Source organism: Cynocephalus volans, chromosome 8, assembly GCF_027409185.1.
Source record: "Cynocephalus volans isolate mCynVol1 chromosome 8, mCynVol1.pri, whole genome shotgun sequence".
Lineage (NCBI taxonomy): Eukaryota > Metazoa > Chordata > Mammalia > Dermoptera > Cynocephalidae > Cynocephalus > Cynocephalus volans.
Window position 1 is genome coordinate 143,179,017 of NC_084467.1, and position 26,453 is coordinate 143,205,469.

The 26,453-nt window shown below is 43.8% G+C and overlaps 2 protein-coding genes across 2 annotated transcripts in view; both read left to right on the forward strand.

The window, feature by feature from the left end:
• The first annotated feature begins 1,356 nt into the window (after window positions 1–1,356).
• Window positions 1,357–4,834, forward strand: LOC134384413 (uncharacterized). Its single transcript, XM_063105933.1, has 2 exons — window positions 1,357–1,411; window positions 3,278–4,834. Exons 1-2 carry the CDS (start codon window positions 1,357–1,359, stop codon window positions 4,468–4,470), a joined length of 1,248 nt encoding a protein of 415 aa, XP_062962003.1. The 3' UTR covers window positions 4,471–4,834.
• Window positions 4,835–14,182: 9,348 nt separating this feature from the next.
• Window positions 14,183–26,453, forward strand: part of RGL1 (ral guanine nucleotide dissociation stimulator like 1) — a 117,795-nt gene continuing 105,524 nt past the window's right edge. Inside the window, exons 1-2 of the mRNA XM_063107083.1 lie at window positions 14,183–14,243; window positions 15,238–15,348. Coding sequence (XP_062963153.1) covers window positions 14,217–14,243; window positions 15,238–15,348 — 138 coding nt within the window. The 5' untranslated portion in view covers window positions 14,183–14,216. The remainder of the gene's footprint in view (window positions 14,244–15,237; window positions 15,349–26,453) is intronic.

Sequence of the window (26,453 nt, forward strand, 5' to 3'; positions counted from 1 at the left end):
CTATATAGGATCCGAACCCGTGGCCCCGGTGCTCCTAGCGCTGCTGCGCTCCCAGTGCCACACTCTCCTGAGTGAGCCACAGGGTCGACCCCACTGGAGGGATTTAAAAATAGGAGAAGGTAGTATGGTGACTTAAAAAGATCACTTTGGACACTGTGTGTAGAATGGATTAGAGGGGGCAAGAAAATCGGGCAGATTTTCTCTTTGTTGTGTATCAACTCAGTAAATATTGACCGAACAGTTGGTGGAGCTTACGGTTCTTGGTGTGAGCTCCGTATCATAAAGTTTTGACTTCAAGCTACAACATCTTGAGTTACTGCAAATATGGGTCTGATTTCTAATATAGTCAGTCTCCTAAGCTTTTGCAATTCATTGACTTAACATATAGTAATAATAATAACAATAATAGATAATAATGAGTATTAACTATGGTGCCAGATACTGTGCTTACTTTGGATTAGTTCAATTAATCCTTACTACGAGCCAATGAGGAAGGTGTTTGTATCCCTATTTTTTATAGGCTTAAACATGTTAAAGACCTTGCCTCAGAGATAAGTGGCAGATCTTGGACTGAAATCTAGGTGTTTCTGACTGCGGAGCCACCACTCTTAACTATTTTGTTATCGTAGTTCTAATTTACCTGGATTCTCAGTACCATTTCAACACCATTATTATGAAAAAAAAAGAGGTTCCTTTAGCCCTGAAAAAAGATATGATTTGGCTAGTTACTCTGCAAGTCCTTCCAGAATCTTAGTCAAAGTCCTTCATGGCATCAGGCCACCCGTCTCCCACTCTGCAGAATGTTTTATTATATATCACGCAACCTGGCATTATGTCTTTGCTAACTGTTGTATGTTTTGATCTTTTCAAACACGTGAACAAATTTCTGGCTGGCTGTCCTTTTTTCTTTTACAGAAATCTATAATTAGATGAGGTTATAATGCTCCTTAGCCCAAGTTACAAATAGTGTTTCAGTATCCATCTTCCTCCTGGGGGAGCTTCATCAACAATTAAGAATAACTACCAACAGCTGGGAAACTGTGAGTTGAAAAGTGTTCACAGTCATGGCCAGAGGAGCCCTCTGCCTTTGGCCTGCCATCTGTTGAGGGCTATTTGTTTATGTTTCTTCTGTCTTCAGTTTCCTCCCCTAAGGCAAACTCTTTTTTAGTTATAGTAGGTCTATCTAAAATTGATTTGCAATTTGCTTGCCTAAATAGAAAAATCTAATAACAGAGCATTGACAATTTTTAACTCATACCCTACCGTATCTCTGTGATAGTTAATAAAATCAGATTGATCCCTCAGAAAATGGAAGCAACTATCCACTGCTTACAGAGGACTATTCTTTGACCAAGCATGACTGGCTCTTTATCCTTTGCAAAGCAAGGTTGGAAGTTCCAGCAAGAAGTAGGTGAATGGGCAACCCCAGTTATCATAGCTGGAAACAACCACTGCATGATGCCCAGCTGATGGACATCTGAGCATAAAAAGTTAATTGGTAGGCAACACAGCCTGCAAGACTGTAGAACAGGGAATCACAGTTCATGGGGATGTTGAAAGAATTAAGTAGTTCATATTTCAGCAATACTTAGATGTTGTTGGAGGAAGGAATCAAGCTGTAACACATTGATTTGCTTATGTTCTTCTCCAGAAGTTTTTAAAGGATCTATAGATAGCTAAAGATATAGTTTATGAACAACATATTGCAAAATGGCTATTATCAATTTCATTCAAAACTCCACTGTCAGTGAGTGGGAAAGGTTTTCAAATTAGTCTGTTTAGGTAATGGCTGCAGGCAAGTCGAGGCAATTTGTACTTAGTAGTCCTAACCCTGACTTCTCATTTATTTACCTTTCTTCACATTATTACTATTATTATTAGTATTACTGCCCTCTTAGGACAGTCTTTCTCTAAACTGTTGACTGGCCATAGTCCAGCATTGAGTTGGAGGGTGTCAAAGCGGAGACCTTCCCATTTGTTTCCATCTTATGCTGATATTGCCATCTTCAAGACAAGTTTTTTTTAAAAAAAGCAACTTTATTGAGGTATGATTGACATGTAAAATGCTGCACATGTTTAATGTATACAATTCCATTAGTATGAGGATAGGTATGCACCCATGAAACCATAACCACCACCATCACCTGTGAAACCGTCGTCACCATCACATATCCATCAACTCCCCAAGTTTTCTCCTGTCTCCTCTATTATTAGTAGTAGTGAAGGAAGTGCTTTTTACAAGGGTATAGGGAAAATACAGCCAAAAAGTCAAGTTAAGAAACAAGGGGAACAGAGTCAAACAGGATATCTGTGGTTATGCACCTGGGCCCCGGCCCGAGGCAAAGGGCGGATAGTTCCCAGAAATAGACAAGTCAGTTAAAGTTTCAAGAGTGCCCCTCAGCTGTTTCAAGGACTCCCACTTGACCGAAGTTCACCCCTGGCTTGATTTAAACTAACCAATTACCTTGCTTCTCGCTTCTGTACCCGCGCTTTTTGCTATAAAAAGGACCCAGGAGCTCTACTCGGCGCGCCAGTCTTTCGAAAGACTGAGTCGCCCGGGTACCTGTGTGTTCAATAAACCTCTTGTTTTTGCATCCGAAGCCGTGGTCTCGCTGTTCCTTGGGAGGGTCTCCCTGAACTGACTGACTACCCACTGCGGGAGTCTTTCATTTGGGGGCTCGTCCGGGATCGGAGACCCCCACCCAGGGACCACCGACCCACCAACGGGAGGTAAGCTGGCCAGCAGTCGTTCTGTGTCTCGTTTCTGTGTCTCGTCTCTGTGTCTGACTCAGTGATTTCGACTGTCTTTTCTGAGCGCGCGCATTTTGGTTTCAGTTTGTTCCGGGTTAGTCGCTCTGGGAGCGAAGTGCGGGTAGCGAACAGACGTGTTCGGGGGCTCGCCACCCGGCAATCCTGGGAGACGTCCCAGGATCAGGGGAGGACCAGGGACGCCTGGTGGACCCCTTGGCAGAGGATTATTGTGTTTTGGTCTCACCGCGTCTCGGGAGGCGCGCTCTGCCATCGGACTCTTTCTTCTATTTCTACGGCACTCGGTCTCGTCGCCGTTTCTGGTTTCTTTTTGTCTTAGTTGTGATAGGTCTTTGCGTCGTCGTTCCCCTATTGGAAATTTTCGAGATGGGGCAAAGTGCCCTTACGCCCCTCTCCCTTACTCTAGATCATTGGAAAGATGTCAAAGCCAGGGCTCACAATCTGTCCATGGAGATCAAAAAAGGAAAATGGCAGACTTTCTGTTCGTCTGAGTGGCCCACATTCGGCGTAGGTTGGCCGCCAGAGGGAACCTTTGATCTTACTGTCATTTTTGCAGTTAAAAAGATTGTTTTTCAGGAGACCGGAGGACACCCGGACCAGGTTGCCTGTGTCGTGGTATGGCAAGACCTCGCCCAGAATCCCCCTCCCTGGGTGCCACCCTCCAGCAAAGTCGCTGTTGTTTCGGGATCAGAAAATACTCAAAGGCCACCTACAAGGAAGCCTTCCGCCCCTCCCCAACCCCCCGTCCTCCCGACACCAGACGACTCGCTCCTTCTCTCTGAGCCCCCGCCCTACCCGGCGGCCCTGCCGCCTCCTCTGGCCCCTCAGGCGATCGGACCGGTGCCGGGCCAGGCGCCCGATAGTTCCGATCCTGAGGGACCAGCCGCTAGGACCAGGAGTCGCCGTGCCCGCAGTCCGGCAGACGACTCAGGTCCTGACTCCACTGTGATTTTACCCCTCCGAGCCATAGGACCCCCAGCCGAGCCCAACGGCCTAGTTCCTCTACAATATTGGCCTTTTTCCTCAGCAGATCTTTATAATTGGAAATCTAACCATCCTTCTTTTTCTGAAAAACCAGCAGGACTCACGGGACTTCTTGAGTCCCTTATGTTCTCTCACCAGCCCACTTGGGACGATTGCCAACAGCTACTCCAGATCCTCTTCACCACTGAAGAGCGAGAAAGGATTCTTCTGGAGGCCCGCAAGAACGTTCTCGGGGACAACGGGGCCCCTACACAACTCGAGAACCTCATTAATGAGGCCTTCCCCCTCAATCGACCTCAATGGGATTACAACACGGCCGAAGGTAGGGAGCGTCTTCTGGTCTACCGCCGGACTCTAGTGGCAGGTCTCAAAGGGGCAGCCCGGCGCCCCACCAATTTGGCTAAGGTAAGAGAGGTCTTGCAGGGACCGGTAGAACCCCCCTCGGTTTTCTTGGAACGCCTGATGGAGGCATATAGGAGATACACTCCGTTTGACCCCTCTTCTGAGGGACAGCAGGCGGCAGTTGCCATGGCCTTTATCGGCCAGTCAGCCCCAGATATCAAGAAAAAGTTACAAAGACTAGAGGGGCTCCAAGACTTTTCCTTACAAGACTTAGTAAAGGAGGCAGAAAAGGTGTACCACAAGAGAGAAACAGAAGAAGAAAGACAGGAAAGAGAAAAAAAAAAAAGAGACAGAAGAGAGAGAGAGGCGGCGTGATAAACGCCAAGAAAAAAATTTAACTAGGATTTTGGCCACAGTAGTAAGTGATAAAAGGTTTACAGATAAGCAGAAAGGGACCCTGAGCAACCGGGCAAGACCGACACCTAGGGACAAAAGGCCTCCTCTCGACAGGGACCAGTGCGCCTACTGCAAAGAGAAAGGCCACTGGGCAAGGGAATGCCCCCGAAAAAAGAAAAACGACAAAAAAGCTAGGGTTCTATCCCTAGACGACTAGGGGAGTCAAGGTTCGGACCCCCTCCCCGAACCTAGGGTAACATTGACAGTGGAGGGGACCCCCATCGAGTTTCTGGTCGATACCGGGGCTGAACATTCGGTACTGACCCAACCCATGGGGAAGGTAGGGTCCAGGCGGACAGTCGTAGTAGGAGCGACCGGCAGCAAAGTCTACCCCTGGACCACACAGAGACTTTTAAGGGTCGGACATAAGCAAGTGACCCATTCCTTTTTGGTCATACCTGAGTGCCCTACTCCTCTGTTGGGCCGGGACATCCTGACCAAACTAAAAGCTCAAATCCAGTTTTCTACAGAGGGCCCACAAGTAACATGGGGAGATCACTCTACCATGTGCCTGGTCCTAAACCTAGAAGAAGAATACCGGCTGTATGAAAAGCCGGCCTCTCCCTCCATCGACCCATCCTGGCTCCAACTTTTTCCCACCGTATGGGCAGAAAAGACAGGTATGGGACTGGCCAATAACGTCCCACCAGTAGTAGTAGAGCTGAAATCGGGTGCCTCACCGGTGGCCGTCCGACAGTATCCAATGACTAAAGAAGCCCGGGAAGGCATCAGACCCCACATCCAAAGGTTCTTAGACCTAGGAGTCTTAGTGCCCTGCCAGTCGCCCTGGAACACCCCTCTGCTACCAGTAAAAAAGCCAGGGACCAATGACTATCGGCCAGTCCAAGACTTGAGAGAAATTAACAAAAGGGTGCAAGACATTCATCCCTCAGTCCCAAACCCATACAGCCTCCTGAGTTCCCTTCCGCCTAGTCACACTTGGTACTCAGTCTTGGATCTCAAGGATGCCTTTTTTTTGCCTCAAACTACACCCCAACAGCCAGCCACTGTTCGCGTTCGAGTGGAGAGACCCAGAAAAAGGTAACACTGGTCAGCTGACCTGGACACGGCTGCCACAGGGGTTCAAGAACTCACCCACTCTCTTCGACGAGGCCCTCCACCGGGATTTAACTCCTTTTAGGGCTCTCAACCCCCAGGTCATATTACTCCAATATGTGGACGACCTCCTAGTGGCAGCTCCCACATATGAAGGCTGCAAAAGAGGGACACAAAAGCTCTTGCAGGAACTGAGTAAGTTGGGGTACCGGGTATCAGCTAAAAAGGCCCAGTTATGCCAGAAAGAGGTCACCTATTTGGGGTACCTGCTCAAGGAGGGAAAAAGATGGCTGACCCCGGCCCGGAAAGCTACAGTTATGAAGATCCCTACTCCCACAACCCCCAGGCAGGTCCGCGAATTTCTGGGTACTGCCGGATTCTGCAGGCTCTGGATTCCTGGGTTTGCTTCCCTGGCTGCACCCTTGTACCCCCTGACAAGGGAAAACATTCCTTTTACCTGGACTGAGGAGCATCAAAAGGCTTTTGACCACATAAAAAAAGCCTTGCTGTCTGCCCCCGCCTTGGCTCTCCCAGACCTCACCAAACCGTTTACTCTATACGTAGATGAAAGAGCCGGTGTGGCCCGAGGAGTGCTTACTCAGACCCTAGGACCATGGCGACGGCCAGTAGCTTATCTATCAAAAAAACTGGATCCAGTGGCCAGTGGGTGGCCAACCTGCCTAAAAGCGGTTGCTGCAGTGGCACTCCTCCTCAAAGACGCTGATAAGTTAACCTTGGGGCAAAATGTGACTGTGATTGCTTCCCACAGCCTCGAAAGTATTGTGCGGCAGCCCCCCAATCGGTGGATGACCAATGCCAGAATGACTCATTACCAGAGTTTGCTGCTAAACGAAAGGATATCTTTCGCGCCCCCTGCTGTCCTGAACCCAGCTACCCTACTACCAGTCGAGTCAGAATCCACCCCAGTACACCAATGCTCAGAAATCCTTGCTGAAGAAGCTGGGACTCGACGGGACCTGAAGGACCAGCCATTGCCCGGAGTGCCTGCCTGGTATACAGACGGTAGCAGCTTCATTGTGGAAGGTAAGCGGAGAGCAGGGGCCGCCATCGTAGATGGCAAACGGACGGTATGGGCAAGCAGCCTGCCAGAAGGGACATCAGCCCAGAAGGCCGAGCTAATCGCCTTGACGCAGGCATTACGCCTAGCCGAAGGAAAAAAACATCAACATCTACACGGACAGCAGGTCGCCATTATCCACTGCCCGGGCCACCAGAGAGGAAATAACCCTGTGGCGGCCGGGAACCGGAGGGCCGACGAGGCTGCAAAACAAGCCGCCCTGTCGGTCAGGGTGCTAGCAGAAACTATAAAGCTTCAAGAGCCAATCGAGCCTGCTCAAGCTAAGACCAGGCCAGGAGAGCTCACTCCTGACCAGGGAAAGGAATTCATTCAGCGGTTACACCAGCTAACACACTTAGGACCAGAAAAGCTCCTTCAACTGGCAAGCCGCACCAGCCTCTCCATCCCGAACCTCCGGTCCACTGTTCAAGAAGTCGCCAATCGGTGTCCGGCTTGCGCCATGACTAATGCGGCTACCACCTACCGAGAGACCGGAAAAAGACAACGGGGAGATCGACCCGGCGTATACTGGGAAGTAGACTTTACAGAGGTAAAGCCTGGCCGGTATAGAAACAAGTATCTGCTAGTATTTGTAGATACTTTCTCTGGATGGGTAGAAGCTTTCCCTACCAAAACTGAAACGGCCCTGACTGTATGTAAAAAGATACTAGAAGAAATCCTGCCCCGTTTCGGGATCCCCAAGGTGATCGGGTCAGATAATGGCCCAGCCTTTGTTGCTCAGGTAAGCCAGGGACTGGCCACACAACTGGGGATAAATTGGAAGTTACATTGTGCGTATAGGCCCCAGAGCTCAGGTCAAGTAGAGAGAATGAATAGAACCATCAAAGAGACCTTAACTAAATTGGCCTTAGAGACCGGTGGAAAAGACTGGGTGGCCCTCCTTCCCTTAGCGCTGTTCAGAGCCAGGAATACCCCTGGCCAGCTTGGTCTGACTCCTTATGAAATCCTCCACGGGGGACCCCCCCCCATACTTGAGTTGGGAGGAACACTGGGTCCCGATGATAACTTTCTTCCTGTCTTATTTACTCACTTAAAGGCTTTAGAAGTTGTAAAAACCCAGATCTGGGACCAGATCAAGGAGGTATACGAGCCAGGTGCCGTGGCCATCCCTCATCCGTTCCAGGTCGGAGACCAAGTGCTTGTTAGGCGCCATCGGACCGGCAGCCTTGAGCCTCGGTGGAAAGGCCCGTACCTGGTGCTACTGACCACACCAACAGCGGTAAAAGTAGACGGCATTGCAGCCTGGGTACATGCTTCTCACCTCAAGCCTGCGCCACCCTCCGTACCAGATGAATCCTGGGAGCTGGAGAGGACTGATAATCCTCTTAAGTTGCGCATTCGGCGGCGGCGGAGCAAGCCTACCAAGTAATAACCCTAACCAGCCCAACACCCTCACCTGGCAGGTACTGTCCCAAACTGGAAAGGTTGTCTGGTTCAAGACAGAAGTCCACCCCCTTTGGACTTGGTGGCCCTCCCTTACCCCTGATATATGTGCCCTGGCGGCGGGTCTCGAGGCTTGGGATATTCCAGAAATTGATGCACCGGCCTCTAAAAGAGTCAGGCCTCCTGACTCAAACTATGAAAATGCTTATAACCAGATCAAATAACTCCCCTTGGTTGACCACCCTACTGTCAACCATCGCCGGGCCCCTATTACTCCTCCTTCTGTTGTTCACCCTTGGGCCCTACGTCATCAATAGACTAGTCCAATTCATCAATGATAGGGTAAGTGCAGTTAAGATTCTGGTCCTTAGGCAAAAATACCAAACCTTAAATGGCGAAGATAACTTTTAATTCCGCTCTAAGATTAGAGCGATCCACAAGAGAAATGGGGGAATGAAGGAAGTGCTTTTTACAAGGGTATAGGGAAAATACAGCCAAAAAGTCAAGTTAAGAAACAAGGGGAACAGAGTCAAACAGGATATCTGTGGTTATGCACCTGGGCCCCGGCCCGAGGCAAAGGGCGGATAGTTCCCAGAAATAGACAAGTCAGTTAAAGTTTCAAGAGTGCCCCTCAGCTGTTTCAAGGACTCCCACTTGACCGAAGTTCACCCCTGGCTTGATTTAAACTAACCAATTACCTTGCTTCTCGCTTCTGTACCCGCGCTTTTTGCTATAAAAAGGACCCAGGAGCTCTACTCGGCGCGCCAGTCTTTCGAAAGACTGAGTCGCCCGGGTACCTGTGTGTTCAATAAACCTCTTGTTTTTGCATCCGAAGCCGTGGTCTCGCTGTTCCTTGGGAGGGTCTCCCTGAACTGACTGACTACCCACTGCGGGAGTCTTTCAGTAGCAGTAGTATTGTGTGTGTGTATGTGTTAAGAACCCTTAAAATAGGATCTACCTTCTTAGTACATTTTAAGATTTAAGCAGAGAATAGAATTTACTTTTATTTTAAATTCTGGTAGCTATAGGCACTGTGCTATATATGAGTATTAGATTTCCAGACCTTATTCATTTTGTATAACTAAAACTTTGTATCTTTTGATCATCACCTCCACATTTCCCCCACACCCCACCTGGCAATTACCATTCTATTCTCTGCTTCTATGAGTTTGACTATTTTAGACCCGCACATGTAAGTGAGATAATACAGTATGTGTCTTTTCTGTGCATGGTTTATTTCACTTCGTATAATATCTTCCAGGTCCACTTTGTAGTCACAAATGGCAGGATTTCCTTCCTTTTTAAATGCTGAATAATATGCCATTAAATGTGTGTACTGAATTTTCTTTAGCCATTCATCCATCGATGGACATTTATTTAGGTTGTTTCCATATCTTGGCTGTTGTGAATAATGCTGCAATGAACATGGGAGTGCAGGTATCTCTTTAAGATCCTGATTTAAATTCTTTTGGGTAGATGCCCAAAATTGGGATTGCTGCATCATATGGTAGTTTGCTCTTTGCTCTTCTATTGTTACCGTCAGTGCCCACCAAACATGGCAACACAAAATTATCCTTAGCCACATCCTAATGCTTTAAATATAGATCTTTTCTGATCTCCTTCCTTAACAAATTTTAAGTGTATGCACGTTGTTGTTAAGTATAAGCACAACAGTGTACAGATTTCTAGAACTTATTCATCTTTCATAATGGAAACTTTATACACATTGAACAGCAACTCTCATTTCCTCCTGCCCCCAGCCCCTGGCAACCACCATTCTGCTCTCTGCTTCCATGAATTTGACTACTTCAGCTACCTCATATAAGTGGAATCATGCAGTATTTCTTTTTCTGTGACTGGTTTATTTCACTTAGCATAATGTCCTCAAGGTTCATCAATGTTATTACATAGGGATTTCCTTCTTTTTAAAGACTGAATAATGAATGTATCACATTTTCTTTATCCATTCATCCATTGGTGGACATTTAAGTTGCTTCCACATCTTGGCTTTTGTGATACTGCTGCAATGAACATGGAAGTGCAGGTAATTCTTTAAGATCTTGATTTAAATTCTTCAAGGTAAGTACCCAGAATTGGTATTGCTGGATCATGTGGTAGTTCTATTTTTAATTTTTTGAGAAACTGCCTTACTGTTTTTCATAGTGGCTGCACCATTTTACATTCTTACCAATGGTGCACAAGGGTTTTAATTCTCTACTTCCTCACCAGTACTAGTTACTTTCATTTTTATTTTATTTTTTAAAATAATGGCCATTGTAACAGGTGCAAGGTGATATCTCATTGTGGTTTTGACTTCCATTTCCTTGGTGATTAGTGATGTTGAGAATCTTTTCATATTGTTGGCCATTTGCATGTCTTCTTTGGAAAAATGTCTATTCAGGTCTGTTGCCCATTAATTAGTTGGGTTATTATTATTATTATTTGTTATTGAGATGTATGAGTTCCTTATATATCTTGGATATTAAGCCTTATTAGATATGTTGTTTGCAAATATTTTCTCCTAATCCATAGGTTGCTTTTTAACTCTGTTGTTTTCTTGCTATGTAGAAGCTTTTTAGTTTGATGTAGTCCCACTTGTTTATTTTTTTGTTGTCATATCTAAGAAATCATTGCCAAAACTAAGGTCATAAAGTATTCTCCCTACGTTTTCTTCTAGCAGTTTTACAATTTTAGGTTTTATGTTTAGGTCTTTAATCCATTTTGAGCAGATTTTTGTGTATGGTATAAAATAACAATCCAATTTAATTGGATATCCAGTTTTCCCAATGCCATTTGTTGAAAAGACTGTCTTTTCTCCATTGTGTATTCTTGGCACCTTTATTGAAGATCAGTTGACCATATACACTTGGGTTTATTTCTGGGCTCTCTTTTGTTTCATTGGTCTATATGTGTGTCTTTATGCTAGTATCATACTGTCTTGATCACTGTAGCTTTGAAACATGTTTTGAGATAAGGAAGTGTGAGACCTCCAGCTTTGTTCTTCTTTTTCAAAACTGCTTTGGCTATTTGGGGTCCTTTGTGGCTCCATATGAATTTTCAGATTAATTTTTCTATTTCTATAAAAAATGCGATTGGATTTTGATTGGGATTGCATTGAATCTGTCGATAGTTTTGGGTAGCACGGACATTTAACATATTAAGTCTTCCAATCTGTAAACATAGGCTGTCTTTCCATTTATTTGTTTTGACAAAAAAACCTGTTGGAACTAATAAACAACTTCAGTAAATAGCAGAATACAAAATCAATGTTGTGTTTCTATACACTAACAACAAACAAACTGAAAATGAAATTAGGAAAGGAATCATCTTTATAACAGCCTGAAAAAGAATAAAATACTTAAGAATAAACTTAAAGAGATGAAAGACATGTACACTGAAAACTACAAAACATTGCTGATCTCCTTTTAACAAAACTTGACCTGTCCTATCAGGACCCTGCTAGGTTGTGGACAACATAATCCAGTATATAAATTCAAAATCCTTTCCATATATTGACCACGAGTATTTTAATCCAAAGGTACGGGTAATAAGATAATACTAACTGAACTGCCTGCAGGTGAACTATTTTAAAATAAATATAAAAAATTTGTGAACTGCAGCATATAATTGTTCTATCTAACATTAAGCCAGCCTTTTATTATTATTATTATTTTTTAATGGAACAGCATTCGTACAAAATCACATACATCATCAGGCATAAATACAAATAGTTATTCTTGAAAAACCTCTCTGTGGGCTGGCCAGTTAGCTCAGTTGGTTAGAGCTTGGTGTTGATAATACTAAAGTCAAGGGTGTGGATCCTCAAACCAGCCAACCACAAAAAGAAAAGAAAAACCTCTGTGAAATTTTGACATAATTCAGTGAGAAGTCATCATTTCAGATTTCCCTACATTGCATACATAACACAACTTTTCAGTGAATCTGGGTAAATACATTTTGGGAGGAAATGCAATAAGGAGGGAAAGAAACTTTTTTGATCACTTTCCATGTGCTAAATGATTTGCATACATTATTTCATTTAATCCTCTTTCAAACTTTTGGAGGTAGATGTTTGTTCCGTTTTACAGATGAGAAAATTAAGGCTCAGAGAGGTAGCATCCAAGTTCACTCTTACTGTAAGCCTGGAGGTGAATCTGGATCCACTTGCCTTGAAGCCAGTCCTTTTCCCTCTACACACCAGGTGGCCAGCCAGGGAATTGGTGGAGTAGAGAAGCGGGTGAGGAGATCTGAAAGCTGAGTGGGACCTTGTCAGCTAAGAGCTGCACTGCCCAGGAAGGCTTCCTGGGAGGGGTGAGGTTGAAGAAACTGCATGATACAAGGTTTCTTCAAAAAGTTCATGGAGAAACACAATTCAAAGATAATACAAATCTTTCCAGGAACTTTTTGAAGTATCTTTGTATGCCTGAGGTGGAAAATTTTCAGGAATCTCCAAATTCATGGTTAGTAGTGGTGAAATTAATCTTATGGGTTGCTTAACTGTCTTCAGTTACACCTTGTGGTCTTCAAGATCACTGAGTAGGTCCAGTAGGGGTGGGGTCCTGAGGATGGCTTAACAAACAGGGAGCTAGGGCCTCCACATGATTTTTCTCTGGCTCCTGGGGACACTGTCCTGGTCATCACAGAAGGATCTAGTCTGTGTGCTTCTTTTGTTTTTTTAAACCATAGAAACAACCACTTCAGTTTGATAAAGTGAGCATTCTTCTCTCTACACAATCACCAAGCCCTGTAGGTTCTGGTTATATGAGGGGAACTTGGCTCAGTGACTTCAGAACTCAAGTGTCCAAAGACCCTTTCGTTTTTCCTAGATGCGCCTTTGCTGTCTTTATTCTGTTCTCCTGGGGCATCAGTACGCTTGAATCTCTAACTTTTCATTTCATGATATGGCATGGCAATTAGTGGGAGACCTTTTTCCTTTTTTTTCCTTTTAAATTTAAAGGTGATTAAATTCATTTGGAGGTGAATTTTAGAGGTGAGTAGTATGAAAGATAGGAGCCCTAAAGATTTTTGTAATTGGCATGTAAGTCTGGCAGGTGCCAAGTTTGACTCCATTGTTATCTGGTATCTCTTACTGTTAACTTATTAAAACTGGATCTAAAAAATGTCATAATCTCTTGTCCTGATATTAGATCTTTCCATTATGATATAACTCCTGCTGGCAGTCGTCTTATGAAGGGCTTTTCCCTGCAGTTGTTATTCCACTGTGCCCCTACAGTACAGTGTCTTCTCACAAAAACTTGCAGAACCTCCAGGGCCACTCATCAGTGGCCACTGTCAGTCTGTCAGTCTCACAAAATCCTTCCCTGCTTTGTCCCCTTCCCACCCACAATGGCTAGTTACCCGTAATTGGGCCTTATCATAATGGGTGGTAGAAAGACCTCCAGAACCATTTCCTGTTGGCAGTGTGCTGATGCAGAACAGGGCCCAGCCCCCGGGCATGGTTTTTGGAATATCCAGGTATCCTCTGACCTTATCCTTTGTCCTAATGAAAAACTTCTTGGCTTGGAGTATTGCTGCTCTCGTTGGGAGTCACTCTTATTTAATTATTCTGAATTTGAAATAGATAATAGGCAGATGATAGAAGTTTTTCTGCCTCTCCTCCCCCCCCCTTTTTGTTGTTGTTTGTTTGTTTGTTTTGTTTTTAGCGAAGGAAGAAGAATCACACACTTCTATCCTTCATCCCCCACACAGTTCTAGTTTGGCACCTGGTGACCATCAGGAAAACCTGAAAAACTTGAAAGGGTTGTTTCCCGATCACCTTCGGACCTGGAGAAATGATTCCTTGCTAACTTTATCCATGGATTTAAGAAAGGGAGAGTGCGCTCCCGAGCACAAACAGGAAAGCCTGACATCACGGAGCGGCGTGGGGAGGAGTCTGCGCCTCGCCGGCTGCGGGCTCGCTCGCTGCGCTCCCTTTGTGGCCGGAGTCGCGCGCACTGGCGGCGGCGGCGGGAGCAGCGGGGCGCGTGTCTGTGCGCGGAGGCCGCCGGGGACCGCCGGGGACCGGGACCGGGGCAGGAGGCGCCGCGGGGCTGAGCCCAGCAGACTCCGCGTTGGCCTCGGGCAGGGCGCATCATGCGGCGTCCACGTACCGGAGAGGAAACTGAGAATGAAATTGCTTTGGCAAGCTAAAATGGTAACGAGAACGCTCTGCTTCTCCGAGGCTTCTCTGGTGGGGAATCTTCTCCCGCTTTCTCCGGGCGTGTTTCGGACTCCCTCGGAGTGAACGGAGCAGTCCGATTCCGTGCTTGGGAGCTAAAGCTGTCTCGGTCTGCTTTGTATTCCTGTACTCCTGTGTGCGTGTCTTCTCCCTCCCCACGACACCCACTTTCTCAGCAGCTGCCCTTGCTGTGTCTGGGGCAGATGCACGTCAGCAGAGGAGAACTTTGAAGGAAGCAGAGCTATTAGGCTGCGGGAATCGCCGAGCGCTTCTGCGTCCCGGCGGCGCCTCGACACAGACCTGGGGTTTAGCTGGGGACATCGAAATCCAGCGGGTCGCTGCACACATTCTAGTCGAAGCTGCAGGATGATGTGTTGCATTTTCTACACTTGCCAGATTATGTTACGGAAATAAAAGCTTTCCACCCCTGCTAACGTTTTGGGTTCCAAAACAATAACAAGAGAAAAAGACATGCAAACAGCTTCACTTCCAAAGAAGTGAGGACTCTCGGAATTTTAAACACTTGTTTGTGTCTAAGTTTAAAATCTAGTTTGCTCAAAAGACTGAGCCACTTATGCAAGTACAAACTTTGTCTACAAATGAGTAATTTTTTTCTTTCACTTAAGGGGGAAGAATTAATCAGGACTAAGCCACAGTTTCTTTATGAAGAAAAAAAAAAAGACTTGAAAAAACTGTTTAGGATATGTGAGCCAGTTTAGGGAAAATAACTAAATGGAAAAGTCCGGGGATCCTGATACCACAGGAAAGGGCTAGGGGCCAAGAAAATCTCAGCATTCCCTCTATCGCAATGTGTCTTGTATTGCTCTGATTGTAATATTTATTTTGAACAGCCCATCTTGTGCCCTGAGTGCTGTTGTAAGCAGCAAAGCAGCTGGGATAGATTGTGGTTAGCAGGGAGGAAAAAAAAAAAAAAACCTCTTTTTCTTTCTTTTTATCCCATCCCTGGCAGAGCTCAATTCAAGACTGGGGTGAAGAGGTAGAGGAAGGAGCTGTTTACCATGTCACCCTCAAAAGAGTCCAGATTCAACAGGCTGCCAATAAAGGAGCAAGATGGCTAGGGGTGAGTAAAGCTGGAGAGATTGTGAACTTTGGAATTTCAGTGTCTGTTGTTCTGTGAATATCATTATTATTTAGCAGAGACAGGCTTTTTTTTTTTTTTTTTTTTTTTTCCTCTTCGCTCTTTTGGCTTTAAAAAGGAAACTGCTGATGACCAAGTGTTTGCACTAGCTGTACAGGTCTGTTTTTCTATATAATGTTTTCCAAAGCATATCCTCTAGGTTTGTCAATAATTCAGAACCTCTTAGAAACATCTTGAGGTATTTGGCAAACAGATTGGGGTGGAGTGGCAGAAAATGGCACAGAGTAACAGGGCCAGAGAGCAGCACTCTGTCAGACAGGACCCATAAGCAACTTTGCCCAAATGGCACCCTTTTCTCTCCCTGCCCTCCACCTATTGATGCGGACAGCCTCTTCCCTACTCCTGTACCTCCACGAGCTACTCAGAATGCTCAGGAGGCAGACCATTCCAAGTGTACTTCCTTTGAGGGGCAGTAGATTTCCCTTTGCCTGGGAGGAGTCAAATGCATGCTCCGTGCCCCCGATTTCATGTGTGAGTGCGTAGAGTGGGGGGCCTTTGGAAGAATGCTCCTTCCATAAATGACACTCATTTCCATTGAGCTTCTGTTGGGTGGGGTCATGTGATTCTAAGTTATTGCTTAGTTATCCTTCAAAATATCCCAAATAAAGGGAATGTGAGAAATGGAAAGCTTGGTGACAGGCTCACTACTTGGGCAAACATGAACATGTAGGTAGAAACAATTCTTATCTGGAAATAGAAGTGATTTTCAGAGAGAGGTGTGACACAGAAAGCCTTGAGGAAAAATACAATGGTAGGCCGAGTAAAGGGGATAGAGAGTGGTTTCATCCAGCCTTATACAGGCCGCGCTCAGGCTTTACAGGCGATTGGCTTCAGAGCAGTGAAGATTACGCACTTGCATCTCATCTTTCCTGGATTTGAGTTTCAGAAAATTCAGAATGATTTGAGCAGCATTCAAAGGTGGAGTGTGTAGGAGTACAGGAAACAAAACTGCTCAGGGCATCATGTTAAGACTAGAGGCAACGTGTGACTTGTAACTCTGAGTTTAAGGCAGGACAGCCAGCGGCAGTCACTTCTACTGTTATGGGTCTGCTGACACAGGCATTCACTGCTTTGGCCTTTCCCCAGCTGCTTCAGCTCTGGACTTTCCTGCTACTGTACTTTGGGCCGAGGTACCACCCACTGGGGCAGGGAACTATTAGGACATCTGCAGGTATGGTCTGGAAAGATAGAAACCTATCCAGTGAACACTAGAGGTCTTCACTTATCGGGGAGGTACTTTACTCAAAATTTGATTGTAAAATTAATTATGAGCATCACCAGCAGACCTGATAGGGAAAGCAGAACTAGAAGTCTGACAAGTCATCACTTTGTTTTTGGTGGTTGTGTATGTATATATTTTATTTAAATATGATGTTGATGTCGTTTTGACCTGTCTGGTTATTTCAGAATCGCTCACAAGTTTTGAACCAGTTGCCTTCGAAAGGGTCATTACATTTTCTAGTGTTGGGGTGTTCCTATCTTTCTAATGAGACTGATATTGCTTGGGTGACAGTTTTAGTTTTTAGCCCAAAACAGCAATGAATAAGTCATGGGGAAATGGAGGGGTTCACTCCGTAGGCTCCAAACACGTAAAGTCATTCATGTAGATGTTCACAGTCACTTACTAATTCTCATGGATGATTCTGTCCATTAGACTCCACTTCTCTCCTCTCCCCTCCCAGTGTTTACCGATTTAATTCAGAGTTCAGGATTCGTTCACCCTGAATTTAACAGTAGATCTGAAATATCGAGAAGGAGGATAATGTGAAAAGATTGACTCTAGTTGATGGAGGAATCTGCCCGCCTCCTTCCATTTCAGCAAAGTGTGACTTACGGCCACCAGCCTACTCCTCCAGAACAGGTTCTTACGAACTCTTCATCTCTAATCTCGCTTGTTTTCTTATTTTAGGTGTCCTCTTGGGAAACTCTAGTTTTGTCCTTGAAAATTCCTTACTTAATGAAATTGCGCTTAACCAACTGAGCCAGAGCAATTACAAAACCTTTCTCTTTAGGACCAAGAGGCTTCTCCATGTTTGCTTTCCTACATTTCAGTAAAATTCTTCAAAGTAACCAGTTTTAGAGTTAACTTGAAATTGAGGTGACATGAGGAAATTATTGAAGTATGACAACAATCTTATAAGGAAGGGGTGGTATTGTGATTATCTCATTTTTTCCACACAAGGAAACAAATGCCCAGAAAGGTTAAATGACTTGCCAGAATCACACAGTGAGGGAGTAGTAGCGGCCAGATTTGACCCCAGACGGTTAGCTCCTGTTGTCCAGAGCTGCCTGGAACCTTCAGGCTGTTTCCATAGAAGTAGAAGGGAACATTGGCTCAAAAGTGGAAGAGAATATCGGCGAGGATACTACGGTGTGCTTGGTGCTGCACGTTGTGCAGGACTTGAGAGACGGGCTTTCTTCTTTAAGCTTTGAATGATAACTTGAGCTACAAATTGAAATATTTGTTGTGAAGGTGTGTGTGTGTCTTATTGATAAACTCTCCATTTTTGATGTGTAAAGCCTGGTGCACCAAAGATATGTATGAGGTTACGTAGCACATAAGGGTGGGCATAGCCTCGCTACATGTCTGTAATGCTTATTCTGGAAGCCTAAAATTAAAAGATGGACTACAATTTTTGTATTTTCTAGAAGTCAGACCTCAAAACACAATTAAGATTCAATTTTAGGGAGGATAGCCCAATATTTATATATTTTCAGACGTGAAGTACCATATAAACCAAAAACACTAGGTCATTCTTTTTTATTTTGTTTCTTAAATTTTGTGTTCAGTTAATCTTTTGAGGTGAAACCCTCTGTCTTTGGTTGTGAAATATGCAGTGAAGTATGGCCCAGGTCTGGTTTACTAATACATGCAGCTGTATGTAGCTTTGCCCATTGGCAGTGAGGTTATGTTGCCAACTTTGAAAAACCAAATACGATTGAAATGCCGACCCATTTTTCTTTTGCAATGTCATTTTAGGCTGGAATAATTTGACCCACCTATAGCTCTTAAAGAAAAATGTCTCCGATTATGTCATAGAATCATAAAATTTCAGGATTGGAAGAGACATTAAAAAGTGACTTCATTTAGCCATTCATTTAGCTTATAGAATGTCCAAAAATTTTTGGAAGAGCTAATGGTCAACACTTGTCATTTGTGTTTGGTCCCAGCATTGTGATTGTATATTGACAGTGATATGTAGAAGTGAGTTAAGAAAATATCATTCCCTGGAAGCAGGAAGTGTACCATTTTAGGAAGAATGCTGAAAGGGACAGAGGAAAAGAATACAACTCTCAGGGAGGGGGCTTTAGTGTCAAGATCCCATGCTGCTGTCTTCAGAATATGACAGATTCAGAGTCGAGAAAAATGTGTCAAATCTAAGATAAGTTCAAAGTGGATATGTTTGTTTCACAAGCAGGACTGTTAGTGCCAGGTCACTCTGCAAGGTTTGTGGGGAGTGGTATAGTCAGTGGATAGTCACATGGCTTTTCTCAGTTCTGCACTTCTGTGGTCCTTGTGGTGGGTCCCAGTGCCTTCCTGCCCTGTGCCCAGAATTTATGTCACACTGTTTCCCACATAGGGTCATTACACAATGTTTGTTGGGCTGAGTGGAAATGCTTGATAGTTAGGAGACTGGTAAAGATAGTGCAATTGGACAGGTGAAAGCAGAATATATTTAGAAGTAAAAGGAACTGGAAATCTGTTATAGAACCGAATGGGCAAATTGTGCCCTGTCTGTGGGTTATGTGCATACAGTGGTGGGATAATCACTCATCACACTTGGATTGAAAAGTTGACTCTCTTGGATACACTCATAATGGATTGACTCCACCTGGTATTTCAGTGGTGTTGCTATTCATATTGCCTTCAAATGGCACACAATTCCTGGAGTTCTCAGTTAACTTCACTGATTTCCCAAGTCTGGGTGAGGTGCCCCTTCTGCGTGTTCTAGAAGCATCTGGGATCTCCCTGTCATGCATTTGCCTCACTCTGTTCAAATATCCTGTTTACTTGATTGTATCCCCCACTAGCAAGCTTGCAACCATGGCCATCTAGTTGGCAGAAACTCCATGCATGCTTGTTGAATGAATGGATCAAGCTTCACCCTTCTTTGGGGGACTGCTGTTGTCTTGATACATATGAATGTATGGTTGCTTTCCATTTAAAACAAAATCAGCATGAGGGTGTTAGCTTATAAAGAAGAGCAGAGAGGCATGGGAGCTAGAAACATCTATTAGATAATCATTATAACTGTCTTACATCCTTTCTGGAACCAAGAAGGGCATGAACAAAGGTCGATTATTTATTTCAACAAAAATTCCCGCAGTGCCTATTAACACCAAGAGGTCAGTTGTCCATGTCCTCCTGCTGAACATTGAAGAAAGAAAGGCAACGCATGAGTTAAAAAGTGTTGGCAAGCATTACAGCCATGTGTGGTTGGAAAGTGCAGGAGCGGGATTTTAGAATTGCAAGGAGATAAGCCCTAGAGGAGCCTTTAGTTTATAGCTGGTTATCCTTGTTTTATCTGGGAAAACAGGCCCTTGGGTTGCATTATTTGTGTCTGTCAGAATGTTTAATTTAGGCTTTAGAAAGTAAATTTCAAAATTCAGCAACCATCTGTAAATGAACCAACTGGTAGTTTTCATTTTGACCTTAGGAACATGTTGTTAAAATAATTCATTCAGTAAGAGGGTAGCCTATACCAATCAAGAAAATATCGTAAATTTGAATTGCCTGGGAGATTGTTATTACGTTGGGTCCCTTCATTGCTTTCAAAATCTGTCGGGACCTGTTTAAGGAATACATAGCACGTGATCCAGAGTATTCACTTTTTAGTTCATCAATCCAGGGAATACCTAACTGAGTTTAAAATACATGTCTACTCCTAGCAAATAAATAATGGTGTAAATATAAGAGGCACATTAGCTCCTTATACTTAAAAGTATACATTTTGAGGGCTGGCCTGTGGCTGACTTGGGAAAGTGTGGTGCTGATAACACCAAGGCCACAGGTTCGGATCCCTATATAGGGATGGCCGGTTGGCTCACTTGGGAGAGCGTGGTGCTGACAACACCAAGTCAAGGGTTAAGATCCCCTTACCGGTCATCTTTAAAAAAAAAAAAAAAAAAAAAAAAAAATATATATATATATATATATATATATTTATTTATATATATATACGTTTTGTTAAATGAATACCATGAACATATTTCATTCCTATTTCTGTGAAATTATAAAGAAAAAGTCTCTTGGAGTTTTAAATTTAGAAGGAAAAGGAGAGAAATAAAGTAAATACTGCACCTTTTTACTTTAGTGCTTAGCTGGAGTTTGTCACTGTCTTATCTCTTATTTTAGTTTCCTTTGTCCATGGCATGCATATCCTTTTAATCTTCCTTATTCTAACTCATAAGAATCTTATAGTGACTGTCTTACATATTTTATGTCCAGATATGCAAAAATACACTGAGTAAGTGAAGCATTTTAATTCTTACCATAATATACTTTTTAAAGAAAATGGATTTCTATAAACAGATCAACAGAGGTATTGGTTAAATGGGCGAAGAAAACGAATGTTGCTTTATTCCATGAGAAACTCAGCTAGCTCTGTGTCTTGGTCGCCGAGGGGTGTGGCTGTGTCTACAGAATTGATCTGAAGTTCTCTGAAGTTTTGGCAGTTTCTGGGTCATTTGCTAGTCAACATATCCTGTGTGAACTCCCTGAAATGCTGTTGCATGTCTCTCTGTGATTCTGCCATCTATATTTGAGCCTGTTAACCTCACCTTTGATAGTATTCATTTATTCATCAAAAGCTTGCTTTACGCCAGACCCCTTGTTAAATGTTGGGAATACAAAGTAAAATAAAGCACACCTTGTTCTGAAGGAACTGATAAGTAAGTGGGGGCAGCAAAAAGTTAAAGCAATTATATTACAAGAGGGGTCTTCAAATAGTTCATGGCAAGATTTGTATTATCTTTTAATTCTATTTTTCCATGAACTTTCTGAAGTACTGTCATATTGCAGTAAATGTGATCATTGCTGAGGAAGCCGAGGAGGGGTCGTGTAAGTCACACGGTAGTGAAGGCTGGGTGGTCCAGGCAGGCTGCGCGGAGAACGCCCTTCAGTGCAGAGCTGCCGGATGAGCAGGAGCTAGAAGAGGGGTGTGCGCGACTCTGGGGGCCGGCATGCCAGCCGCCAGCGAGCCCAGCCTGTGAGGAGGCCTGGAGGCCTACAATGAGACTCCTAAGTGAGGCTCAGCCTGGGGAGAGGAAAGGCTGTCTGGCAGGAAAGTGATAGGAAAGGGGACAGGAGAGAAGGGCTGAGAACTTTGTATGCTAAGCTATGGCATTTGCTTTATCCTGAGTGCTAGGGGAGTCAAGGATGGGTTTTAAGACTAGGGCATGATGAGGTCTGCATTTCAGAATGATGACTGGCAGCTGAAGGGGAGATGCATTGGACAGGAGCCAGATTGGAACATGGACACCCAGGAGGTGGCTTGAGTGGTAACGAGGTGAAGAAAGGCAGGAGGACCTGAAAGGAAGCTGTGGGGGCGAGTGTGGGTGAGAAAGGGAGGGTGGTGGGGTGGAGGGCAGAAACAGGAGCCCCGGCAGGCATGACCTTAGGCAGTCTTGTTTCAAAGAGCAGGTCAGCAAAAGCGTTTTGGCTTTCTGGGTTCAGTGCTGTCCTCTTCTCATTGGGTGAGGTGTATGAGGGACTTCAAGTCAGGCTTCCTCAGTGTATACACTAGCCAATGCCTGCTTTCCTGTCAGAAAGCCCTGCAGAAAAACCAGATCCAGGCATGCCTGAAGTGTCGTGTCTAGAGATGAAATCTCAGTGTAGGCTCACCATGAACAAGGCAGAAAGCACTGCTTGGCTTCTCAGCTTCCAAAGAACCTTGCAGTGCTGGTGGTTTCCTTTCTTTCTTTCTTTCTTCTTTTTTTTTTTTTTTTCAAAGTCTTCTGTTTCTCCACAAACTAAACAAATTGACTCTGTAGACCATAGAGGGAGAATAAATATGGAACCCACAGGACTATGATTACAGAGTTGTATTTTAAACAACAGCAGTTAAACTTATAATTGTGCTGTTAGGGACACAAGAAATTTTATGGTTAGTGTCCTGGTCTTTTTCCCTCTCTCTACTCAATGTCTTTAAACCCTCTCCTACACTATTTATCCTGGCCGCTGACATTCCTGCTTTTGGAGGCTTGCTCTGATTGCTAATTCTACTCCTTGTATAAAAGAAAAATTTTAGTAAGATCTAATACTTCCCTAGTTTACCACTACTACATTGCAACCTCTGTCTGTTTCTCTCTATCTGTCTCTGTCTCTTGCACACACACACGGCCTAAATATTAACATGTCTTCTCACATTTTATATTTTAGGATTTGGTTCATCTTTATAATGTTGCTTTATGGCCTCTTGTATATAACTGATCAAAGCTTGACTTTGTCACATTTTGCTTGGTTTCTTTTAATTGTGTCATTTTGTGATTGTCTGATTAAATTTGCTCTGCCTTTAAAAAGGAATAAAACAGAGGAAGAAAGGAAGGAATAAAGATAGAACAAGCTTACAACATTAGACAGACAACCCCACCTTGTAGGAAGCTCAGTCAGTCTTGTGTAGAGAGACAGAATCATGTCATTTACCACTGATTCTTTTGGCTTAACATGTTAGAAATAACTGGGCCTTTTTGCTGATGTGGCTGTGTGCTGTGTTCCGATGATATGGGTCTCTGGCTGGCTTGCGACCACCTTAAAGCTACCTTCTCCTTTATGTTATGCAGCATATGACTTACGAGGGTAATAGTCATGGTGGCTGGGATGGAATGGTTTGTTGCTGGTGGTTGTAAATTTTTTTAAACTCTCATTGATTCATTACCCTACATTTTCTAGCATTTAATTGCTTATGCCATCTGTGGTCCATTCATTTCAACACAGTTAAACTTATCCCATGTAAACTCCCCCAGAAGTTTTCTGTATGTTTGCTCTTTTCTGCAAAGAATTGAGCAATTAATTTTTTTCTTTTATTTTGTTTCATGCTGATTTAAATACTCATTTTCATCTTTTGTAAAAGTAAAGCCCAGGCTGAGTCCTTCCAGTTTCATAATTCTAAAGGTAATTTGAAGGCCAAAACCACACTTTTTTCCCTAACGGCAGGTCTACTGCGTCTCTGCAACCCTACTGCCAGTAAATCTTCTCTAGCTGTGAACCATTCTCATGCTTGTAACTTCCGTCACTGATGGTGGTGGAGCTAGAATCTGTGGACAATTTTTATCTAACCAAAGAACTTTTAATGGATATAGGGTAATAATAACCCAAACTGGATTAGACGTCAGCTGAAAATAAAATACTTTATCGTCATGACTTTTCCAATTACAATTTTAACACTTGATATTGTTTATCGAAGATAATTAATATTCCTAAGCAGAAAACTCAGGAAATCGAAGCCTTTGGTTAGTTTGTGAAGGTGAAGCAAACTAAAAGATTCACCACTTTCTATCCAGAGGTTGATTCCTCTTCATGAGCAACACGATAAACGTTTTAGAAGTGGCCTAACCAAGTATTAACTGAGCTCAGAGTCACCCGGGCACGACTGGGGAGTTAACACATGGTTCTTTCTCCTCACTTGGGGCCTTTGTAGGCGCTGCACCCCCTCCTGGCTGCTCTTCTTTTCAGGGGTGTTTCCAGCAGGAGCCCTGGTGTAGGGAGGGAGCCTAGTGCATTGGTCAAGAGCCTGTGCTTTAGAGCCAGAGAGACCTGAATTCAGAACTCGCCTCTGCCACACATGAGCTATGGGTTTGAGCTATGAAGTTATGTAACCTCTCTCAGCCTGAGTTCCTCACCAGTAAAGTGGGGATAATAGCAGTGCCTTCCTGAAGGCATTACCGTGGGGAGCAAATGAGCTGTGTGTATAAGGGCCTTGGCACAGTGCATAGGATATGGTATTCACTCGCTCCCTGAGTAGGGGGCTCTTGTCAGCACCCCCACTGTCGGGGCCCTCATTTGAACCTTGCCATGGAACCTTGTAGAGGCCTGGGTAGCTTTCTCACATGTGCCCCCTGAAGCTTGAGGTTACACGTAACTCCAGATTGCTTGATTAAGAAACAGGATTAGCAAGGGTTTAAGACATATTGCTGACATCACTTTCTCATTTTGCACATCTGGGAGGAAGGACCAACTGTGGTAGGGGTTAGGGATCCTTGTTCATTAGAAGTAACATTTATTGTTGTGTTTTCTCTGTCTTGCTGCCTGTATAGTGAAAGACTGAATTATTCCTTGGGCGCCAATATTTTGCGTTTCAAATTCCTTCAATTTTTACTATAGTTAATTTGTTGGTGTTCTTATTTTTGTGCTTTAAAAAAGTATTTTATTATTTAACAGTGGGCCATATCCTGTCTTAAATATTTGCTATTTCTGACAGAAAAATGGGAGGTAGGAAACAATTTCTCTGAAAAGGACTGGATAAGCATTATAGTAATCTTTCTTAGTTGGATATAATTTAGGATGTTAGCAAATTGCTCTTGCACCATAAATTTCAAGTCCTGTATTAAATTGCATGAGATATAAAATAAAGATGCAGTTTCTCACTATGCCACATGCTGATTAGCTAATGCATTATTTGAGCCCCAAACCAGGAATGAGCTGAGTTGCTCCTGAGGTTGTGACTTTCAGAATGTCACATGACTTTTGAAAGCTACTGTTTCCTTATCTGTGAAATGGGGATAACACTTGCTTTTCCTTCTGCCTATGGGTGGTTTTGTGAGGATCACATGAGTTAATGTATATAAAATAACTTTTTAATATGTAAGTTGTTACGTAAATATAAAGATATTCTGATTGTTGTTATTTAACGTGAAGGCCTTTCTTTTTTTCTCTCTACTCACCACCTGAGTGCTTTACGGGCATGTGGTTCTGTTCATTAGTCCTGCCTCCCTTCCTTCATTCCAGAGGGAATCTTTCTTTATTCTTTCTTCCCACTTGCTCGTTACCTAATGACATCTTCATGTTCACAAGGAGTATTGCTTTCTCTACCACCACGCTAGTTACTGCTGGTATTCTACGTGCACTGAGAATGCAGACAAGGCTCTCTCTATACATTAGTTCTGGGAAAACGTACCCCATACTCACAGGATTCCAAAGACAAATTCAGTGAATAACTTGCATATGAAAACTTTCTATTTTCTCTTTGATTCTCCTTTTCTTTCTGGTACTTTTAATTTGTTGCGGAGAAGGGTGGTAAACTTAATGCACCAAAGAATGGAAAGTGCTTCCAGCCTTGCAGAGCTGCTGGAAAATCAACTCTTGGTTTGAGGCCAAATCTTGATGTGGGACTTGAACTCATGACCTAATGCCAGAGGCAAGAATGTTACCAGCTGACCCGCACTGACCCTCATAAGATGTAGGCATTTAAAATACTTCCTTTGAGTAGTCCTCTTGTTGCTTTCTGTGTTTTCTTCTCTCTTTCGGTCTTTTCCTGCAGTGTTCCTGGCCTTCCTGTTAGGAACGGTTTTAAAGATCTATTTTTCTCACTGTCTTTCCATTTGCTTATTACAGCTGCTTCCTTCTTGCTTTCCATTTCTCCTGTGTGAGTTCCTTTTTTTGTTCCTGTTCCTTCCTGTCCTTCTGGATTAAAAATAGTCTCCAGGGTCTCTGGCTTTTAGGCCACAAATCTGACCTTCCTTCTATTCATATGGGGTCCCCATGAGCATCTTAAGATCCTTTCTCACTCTCTTAAGATTCTTGGACCCTGGCATCCAATCCCTGTTATTTTGTGCCTGTTGTCAGCTGACTTATGGAGCTAAGTGACCCTTGTACTCAGAGCTGAAAATTAAATCCCTTGTACCTTAAAATTAAAACCCTTGGACAAAGAAGCTTAATAAATGATTTGCTTGTGTTATGTGTTACTGACATACACTGAATTCTCTCTGCATCTGCTGACTCTGTGCGGTGCTAAAGAAGAAGGAACTCTCATACATTGGCTCAAGATGCATGTATAACATTCATCCTTTTGCAGAGCAATGGTGCTGTG